This window comes from Cebus imitator, unplaced genomic scaffold (genome assembly GCF_001604975.1).
Source record: "Cebus imitator isolate Cc_AM_T3 unplaced genomic scaffold, Cebus_imitator-1.0 Scaffold275, whole genome shotgun sequence".
In the NCBI taxonomy this organism is placed as follows: Eukaryota; Metazoa; Chordata; class Mammalia; order Primates; family Cebidae; genus Cebus; species Cebus imitator.
The window spans coordinates 1,646,115-1,655,054 of record NW_016107590.1 but is presented as its reverse complement, the minus strand read 5'-3'; the positions used below and the strand labels follow the sequence as shown (position 1 = coordinate 1,655,054).

The 8,940-nt window shown below is 48.9% G+C and overlaps 1 protein-coding gene across 1 annotated transcript in view; it reads left to right on the top strand.

The window, feature by feature from the left end:
- Nucleotides 1-2,062: 2,062 nt before the first annotated feature.
- LMNB1 (lamin B1) overlaps nucleotides 2,063-8,940 on the top strand; it is a 62,482-nt gene continuing 55,604 nt past the window's right edge. The window contains exon 1 of the mRNA XM_017501003.2: nucleotides 2,063-2,876. Within this exon, the coding sequence (XP_017356492.1) occupies nucleotides 2,518-2,876 (359 nt within the window). The 5' untranslated portion in view covers nucleotides 2,063-2,517. The remainder of the gene's footprint in view (nucleotides 2,877-8,940) is intronic.

The window sequence follows — 8,940 nt, the reverse complement described above, 5'->3', positions numbered from 1 at the left end:
CAACCTCCGCCTCCTGGGTTTAGGCAATTCTCCTGCCTCAGCCTCCTGAGTAGCTGGGATTACAGGCATGCACCACCATGCCCAGCTCATTTTTTGTATTTTTAGTAGACACGGGGTTTCGCCATGTTGACCAGGATGGTCTCGATCTCTTAACCTCGTGATCCACCCGCCTCGGCCTCCCAAAGTGCTGGGATTACAGGCTTGAGCCACCGCGCCCGGCCCAGTAATTTAGATTTTAAAGATCCTTTTAAGATTACCTGAATTCTTATACTTGAAGCTTTTCAATTCTTTAATTCTCAACGAGGTTAAGAAAGGAGGTATTTCAGAAAACCGGATACAAAATAAAACCACTAATGAGATGTCATCATTCAGAGTGCCAGAAATTCATCTGGGATGAATATGCAGCTCCCGGTGCTCTTCACTAATTCTTATGTACATGACTTGATTAATAGTTAAAGAATATTCTGGTCTCCATTTCTGCCATTTTTAAAGTAAGTAACCATTAATTACAGAAGCGTTCCTAATAGGTGGTGAGGTGGCCAGCTAGGGTATAGTTAAGGGCCAGACTCAAGTCAATTAGAACCCTGGGACCTGCCAAACGCAGTCCTGTCTGTCGCCTGCTGAGCAGCCTTCAGAAAGTGCATCTATGACATGGATGAATTTTTGTTTGTTTGCTTTTATTTATTTATTTTTTCTTATGGATGAATTTTCTTTTTTACTTAATACGGAGTCTCTCTGTCACCCAAACTGGAGTGCAAAAGTGCCATCTCGGCTCACTGCAACCTCCTCCTCCCGGGTTCAAGCTATTCTTCCACCTCAGCCTCCCAAGTAGCTGGGATTACAAGCACACGCCATCATGCCCTGCTAATTTTTGTATTTTTGTAGAGCCGGGGTTCACCACATTGGCCAGGCTGGTCTGGAACTCCTGATCTCAGGTGATCCGCCCGCCTCGGATTCCCCAAAGTGTTGGGATTACAGGCGTGAGCCACTGCCTCTGCCCGGATGAATTTTCAAATATAAACAATCCAGTTTCCCACATCACAGAGCGGTTGTGTGGATAGGTAATGAAAAGCCTAGTGCTGGCACTCAGTCCCAATAAACATTAGCCTAAAAATTAGAAACTTTTCAAAGAGATGAATGTGCTATTAGAACTAGCTGCCAGTGACATCTTGGGAGCCTCTTTTTAAACGCCAAAAAAAAAAAAATTCATCTTAAATTTTCACAAGTTCAGATTTTTATGCATCTGATTTTAACGGAGTATGAAACGGCTTGCGCTTCTAGCTACTCACCGTCATATGTTAATCGTATCATTTCTGAGCTGTTTTTGATTTTGCAAATCCTTAAATTACTAAGAAACCAACGGATCAGGAACCGCCCATCAAGACCCGTGGCAAATGACTTAAAATCAGGGTTGCTGGTTTTTCTGTGATAATTAATCTGTCAGCTTCAAGACGCACAGATCTCAATTTCATGGGAAGAAGGTGCATGATACGGTTTTCCATCGGACAGAAAAAAAAAGGCTGGTACTTGGAACCTGCAACCGTGCATTTTGAACCTCAGACTCAGGCGCCTATTACGTAATTCCACGCGGCCCGGCCTCCAGGCCGTTTCCCGAGCCCTCCAGCAGGGCGGGGGATAAGGTTACCTACCACGCCAGCAGTCGCTCGGGCCTCTTAAGAGTTTCGCATCTGGCTTTTAGGGACGTTTATATTTGAATTTCCCTGAACCGCCGGGTGTGGGCGGCGGCGCAGATCCGCCCCGGAAACCTCCCGACTCCTTCCCGCCATTGGCAGGCCCGGCCCCTCCAGGGGACCCCGCGGGGCGGCGGGAGGGCCCGCAGGGCGCTGGGCCCAGGGCTGCGCGGATGGGCAGTCCCGGGCGTCCTTCATTGCCACCCAGAGTCCCGTCCCGGCCCCGCCCAGCCGGGCGTGCCCCGCGGACGGTTGCCCGAGGGCCAGATTTTAAATTTACAGGCTCGGCCCCCAAGCCGCCGAAGCGCTCTGCCCGCTCCCAATTGGCCGCTGGCGGTCACGTGGAGGCTCCAGGGCGCGCCGGCCATGTTGGGGAGTGCGGCGCAGCGGCCCGCGCCACCTCCGCCCCCCGCGGCTCGCCTCCAGCCCGCCCCTCCCTGTCCCCCGTCCCAGCGCCCGCCGCTCCGTGCAGCCTGAGAGGAAACAAAGTGCTGCGAGCAGGAGACTGCGGCGGCGCGGACCCTGCTTGGCCTCCAGTCACCCTCGCCTTGCATCTTCCCGCGTGCGTGTGAGTGTGTGTACGTGTTTTCTTACAAAGGACATTTCGCGATCGGTCGATTGATTCATAGTTCCCCCCCGGCCTTTGCCCTTTGTGCTGTAACCGAGCTGCAGCCACCCCAGGTGCTCTGTTCCTCCAAACGCCGGCATCTGGACGCGAGCGCAGGTCGCCGGTTTGTGCCTTCGGTTCCCGCTTCGCCCCCTGCCGTCCCCTCCTTGTCACGCTCCCTCCCGCGGCCTCGCCGTCCCGCTCTCTCCGCCGCCCGCCATGGCGACCGCGACCCCCGTGCCGCCGCGGACCGGCAGCCGCACTGGCGGCCCCACCACGCCGCTGAGCCCCACGCGACTGTCGCGGCTCCAGGAGAAGGAGGAGCTGCGCGAGCTCAATGACCGGCTGGCCGTGTACATCGACAAGGTGCGCAGCCTGGAGACAGAGAACAGCGCGCTGCAGCTGCAGGTGACGGAGCGCGAGGAGGTGCGCGGCCGCGAGCTCACCGGCCTCAAGGCGCTCTACGAGACCGAGCTGGCCGACGCGCGACGCGCGCTCGACGACACGGCCCGCGAGCGCGCCAAGCTGCAGATCGAGCTGGGCAAGTGCAAGGCCGAGCACGACCAGCTGCTCCTCAAGTGAGTCCTCGCTGTCGGCCGCGTTAGCGCCCGCAAGGAGGGGCGGGGGCGCAGCCGGGGCGACCAGTTCTCCGGGTTCTGCCCTGGGGAGGGAGTGTGGAGGCCGGGATGCACGCATCCTTCAGAAGGGACAGGGTCTCGGTCTTCGGAAAAGAGAAAGAATCTAGAGTTCATAGTGGGGCAGGGGTCGAGGAGGGGGCTCGAGCTGTAGCGATGAGGGGCCGTGATGCCCATTTCTAGGCTTTGGATGCCCCCTGGAACGTGCGAAGTGCGCGCTTGGGGCAGCCAAGAAGGAGCGTCCGCTTTCGCACCTTGAACACAGGGATCCCGCGCGGAGAGGCTGCCCTGCCGGCCCCAGGTGCGGGGCGCTGGAGCGCGGTCGCGCGCTCGAGTGCGCGCCTGGGTTTCCGGCCGGCGCGAGACAAAGCGTCTAGCGAATTTACAGTGCTGGGATGGCCGGCCGGGGAGGACTAGCAGCCCGCCTCTAGAATGAATGAGCTTCGCGCGGGCTGAAGGAGGAAGGGGAGGGACCTGCCCGGAGCATCCGCGTCTCCTGGGGGTGGATCCCGCTTTGGCGCGCTCTGTCTTCGCCCTGTGACATTTTGCGATGGTTCTGCGCCTGCTTTGGGCGGGAGGGAGAGGCCGAACTTGATCCGCGCGCCTCCAGCCGGCCCCTGGCAAGTTAGGTTTGCTAGCTGGTTAGCTTTCTCTAGGGAAAGGTGTCCTGTCTCAGAGGGGATGGCGCGGGCATTCGAATGGTTCTGCGCAGGGAAGGAAAGCTGGGTTTGTGCATGTTACGGCCACTGTTTTTCGAGTTGCGGTCCCCTTACCTCTCAGGCAGCGGCCCCATCTCCCCAGCTTTTGCCTCATAGTATTGTCGGCTTTTCCGGTAGGGACCTTGCTTAGAACCCCTTAGTCTGCCATTGTGCACATAGTAAACCAGGGCAGATGACAGAGTGCTGTGTAAATGCTGAGTGTTTGAGCGAAGGAGAGCTTGTAATTATTTGTTCCACCTAAGCGAGTGTGAGTTTTCATCCCAGTGCACAGGGATACACTTGCAGACCTTTGCTGGCCTTACTTTGACTTTCTGATGAGCAAAATGTAACTGTCATCAGTAGGCAACAAGTGTTGATGTCATGCTTTAGAGATTTGCAAAATTTGGGTCTGGAATTCATGGTTGCCATTAGCACTGCCAATTAAAATATCTGGAGGTACCTTATTCTCACTTTGACACGCTTTGCCCCTGGATGTCTTTCTGTATCTGTGTGAATGTCCCTGTCCGAAGGCTCTGTGATTTTGTGTATTTTTACTTATCCCTCCTATCATATTTCCGGTTTATAAAAAAGCATGTGCACGTGGTAAGAATAAAATAGTATAGACTGGTTATAGTGAAAAATGATAACTGCACTACCCCTTTCTGGAGACAATCACATTTATCCCTTCTTTTTTAAAAAAATTGGATATTTAGTTCTATAACTTGAAAATAATACTAAGCTTTTATTTCTATTTCTTGGATTTACTAAGCCTTCCGTTCATCTTTTGAAATGAGCTGTCAGTTCACTCACGCTATTATTGACGTGCTTCTTTTTTTTTTTTTTTTTTTGTTTTTTTTTTGCCACTGAATTCCTTCAAGTCTTAGATATCCTTGCTTATAAGACTTGCTATTATTATGTATACCACTAAGAAGATAAAAACATCAGGACCAACTATGTAGGATACATCCTGTTGGACCCATCATGATTTCTTAGATGTCAAAATGTCACACAGGGTCAGGCACGTTGGCTTACGCCTGTAATCCCAGCACTTTCGGAAGCTTAGGTGAGCAGATCACTTGAGGTCAGGAGTTCGAGACCAGCCTGACCAAGATGGTAAAACCCTGTCTCTACTAAAAATACAAAAATTAGCCTCTAGGCCGGGCGCGGTGGCTCAAGCCTGTAATCCCAGCACTTTGGGAGGCCGAGGCGGGTGGATCACGAGGTCAAGAGATCGAGACCATCCTGGTCAACATGGTGAAACCCCGTCTCTACTAAAAATACAAAAAATTAGCCGGGCATGGTGGCGTGTGCCTGTAATCCCAGCTACTCAGGAGGCTGAGGCAGGAGAATTGCCTGAACCCAGGAGGCGGAGGTTGCGATGAGCCGAGATCGCGCCATTGCACTCCAGCCTGGGTAACAAGAGCGAAACTCCGTCCCCCCCCCCAAAAAAAAAAAAAATTAGCCTCTAATCCCAGCTACTTGGGAGGCTGAGGTGGGAGAATCGCTTGAAACCCGGAAGACAGAGGCTGCAGTGAACCACATGGCCCGTTGCACTCCAGCCTGGGTGACAGAGTGAGACTGTCTTAAAAAAAGTCTCACAGATCAAGTATCTGTTGTGTAGCAGTCACCGTTCTATGTTAGAGGATACGAATATATATATATTTTTAAAATGGATTACTGTTCAATGTTGCTGAGAGTGTAGTGAGGGAGCTATATCCTAGCAAGCAAATAAAGATTGTCTTTTGTCTGATGTGATGCGGGCGCTTTTATAATATTTCTAGGAGTTATCCACAGAAGGTTTTTCACACAGTAACAAGGCTGCCACCTGGCTGACAGTAGTTGTAAATGTATGGATTCTAAAATGCCTGCTGGTTTTAGCCGGGTTAAAAAATGAGAAGAATGTGTGTTAGAATCAATGAAGTAATGTTTGTGATACAGCTTAGGTAATAGCAAATGCTAGGGGAATACAAATAAAGCAGAGTGAAGGGTTAGTGTGATTAAGGAAGGCCTGTCTGAGGGGTTGACAGTCCCTATATTCTCTGAGGGTAGGTAGTGTTTGGGATTATATTTTTCCTTAGGTCTGTGCTGCTGTATATATATTCCTATTGTCAGGATTAGATGTACTATTTTTTACCTCCTAACATACCATTAATTGCTCAAAACATGCAACATTTTATCACTTTTCTTATATGGATTTATTCTTCAATAGCCTTTCATTTTTCTTGTTGATTAAGAAAAATTTGCCCTCAGAATGTTCGCCGACTTCTTGAAGATATCAAATCATTAATCTATCACATGAATCTTCTTTCTTCCTAGAGTCCTCTTTGCTTAAGGTATGCCGTGTACTGGTGTCCTATAACTTATTAAAGACAGTTTCCTGGCCGGGCACGGTGGCTTATGCCTATAAAACACTTTGAGAGGCCTAGGCGGGGCCCGGGGGCGGGGCGGGGTGGGCTGGGTCGGGTATCACCTGAAGTCGGGAGTTTGAGACCAGCCTGGTCAACATGGCAAAACCCTGTCTCTACTAAAAATACACAAATTAACTGGATGTGGTGGTGGATGCCTATAATCTAAGTTACTCGGGAGGCTGAGGCAGGAAGAATAGCTTGAACTGGGGAGGCGGAGGTTGCCGTGAGCTGAGGTCCCTCCACTGTACTCCACCCTGAGCGTATTTTCTTTTCCCTTGGTTTCTTCATATTTTGTTGAAGAACACCCTTAAGTAATACTTTCTGAGTCCTGTATGTCTGAAAATAGCTTTATTTAGTCTCATGCTTGATTGGCTGTTGGGCTAGGTATAGAGTACTAGGTTAACACTTCTCCAGAGCTTGGAAAGTATTATTTTGCTCCATTGTCTTCTGGCATCCAGGGTTGTTAATGTCTTTTTTTTTTTTTTTGAGACGGGGTTTCACTCTTGTTGCCCAGGCTGGAGTGCAGTGGGACAATCTTGGCTCACTGCAACCTCTGCCTCCCGGTTTTAAGTGTTTCTCCTGCCTCAGCCTCCCAAGTAGCTGGGATTACAGGCATGTGCTATCACACCTGGCTAATTTTGTATTTTTAGTAGAGATGGGGTTTCACTCACTATGTTGGTCAGGCTGGTCTTGACGCCTGACCTCAAGTGACCCACCTGCCTTCGTCTCCCAAGGTGCTGGGATTACAGGTGTGAGCCACCATGTCTGGTGTCTATATAATTATTATTAGTATTTTTTGAGGTGGAGTTTTGCTCTTGTTGCCCAGGCTGGAATGCAATGGCACGATCTTGGCTCACTGCAACCTCTGCCCTCTCGGTTTAAGCAGTTCTCCTGCCTCAGCCTCCTAAGTAGCTGGGATTACAGGCACCCACCACCACATCTGGCTAATTTTTTTGTATTTTTAGTAGAGACTAAAAATACAAAAGCCATGTTGGTCAGGCTCGTTTTGAACTCCTGACCTCAGGTGATCCACCCTCCTCGGCCTCCCAAAGTGCTGGGACCAGGCATAAGCCACGGTGCCTGGCAATATATTTAATTTTTTATTTGGAACCAGAGTGTTTGTAATTAAGTATAATCCTTATGTAGGTAGATTTAGATTAAGACAACAAGTCAGGCCTGGTGGTTTAGGCATGTAATTCCAGCACTTTGGGAGGCTCAGGCAGGGCAGATCACGAGGTGAGGAGTTTGAGACCAACCTGGCCAACACAGTGAAACCCTGTCTCTACTAAAAATACAAAAATGAGCTGGGTGTGGTGGCGAGTGTTTGTAATCCCAGCTACTTGGGAGGCAGAGGCAGACTTGGTTTCAAAAACAAAACAAAACAAAACAAAAAACAGTCTTGAGAATTATAGATTCCAAGTTACTTAGTTTCTTTTTGGTTCCTCCGCACATAAGATTTTTTAAAGACAGACCATGGAAATGCTTGGTCTAGAGAGAATTTGGCAAGTTTCCATGCAGGCGGTCTCTGAATCCATAGGAAAACAGATGTCATATGTAAGGTACTGTTACTCTGATTCAGTGCAAGCCTAACTATATTTTGCTGGAAACTTTTGGGTGATCAGTTTCCAAGAATCATGATGAATGCCATCATTCAATACTTTGAACAAAAAGTACAGAGAAATTGACTTCAGAATTTCACTGTTAACTATATGGCAAAACTAGATATAACAGAAAGTTAAGTGTTTACATCAGTCTTCAGTAACTGACTTTGTGGATTCAGACATTTGTTTTCCTTCAGTGATACAGGTCCCCTATCTTTTATGTAAAACCCTAGGGACCAGATATACTTTGGAAGTAAAAGCTATTCCAATTTAAGATGGTAATATGATGCACATACTGTATATGACACCCCTCAGTGGGGTTTGGGGTAGCACTCTATCATGAACATTTTTTTTTTTTTTTTTGAAAGGGAGTCTCGCTTTGTCACCCAGGCTGGAGTGCAATGGCACAATCTCGGCTTACTGCAACCTCCGCCTCCTGGGTTCAAGTGATTCTCCTGCCTCAGCCTCCCTAGTGCTGGGATTATAGGCGCCTGCTACCACACCTGGCTCATTTGGTATTTTTAGTAGAGACAGGGTTTCTTCATGTTGGTCAGGCTGGACTCGAACTCCAGACCTGAGGTGACCTGCCTGTCTCGACCTCCCAAAGTACTGGGATTATAGGCATGAGTGACTGCACCTGGCCCAAACTAGTTTTCTTTATAAGAGTTGTGAAAGTAGTTAAAGTCCTCGTTACAGTTCTTTTATAAAAGAGTTGTGCTAAATTACTTTAATTTGCAAGGGAAGGCTTGGAAGGACCAAACCTCTAAAATTGATGTCTAGGAAGCAGGTCCCAAGTAATTAAACTGTCATGACATTTCCTTCTCATGCTTTCAAAAGATGTTTGGTAAAGCAAGATGTTTTGGAGTTATTTAACTGAGGTAGGAGACTACGTAATATATGGTATACCCAGATTCAAGGGAGTAAACACCCAGAATGAAAGATAAAGCACTATTAAAATATGGTGAGTATTTGTTTTTACCTTCTCTTTACACAGTCGCTAGTTATTTTTTCATTTATATAGATGGTATCACTTCTGATATGTCTGAGTTAGAAACTTTTAGACTTTTTGAGACGGAGTCTAGCGTTGTTGCCTGGCTGGAGTGCAGTGGCGTGATCCAGGCTCACTGCAACCTCTGACTCCCTGGTTCAAGAGATTCTCCTGCCGGGCGCAGTGGCTCACGCCTGTAATCCTAGCACTTTGGGAGGCCGAGGCGGGCCGATCACGGGGTCAGGAGTTCAAGACCAGCCTGACCAACATGGTGAAACCCCATCTCTATTTCTAAAAAAAAAAAAAAAAGAT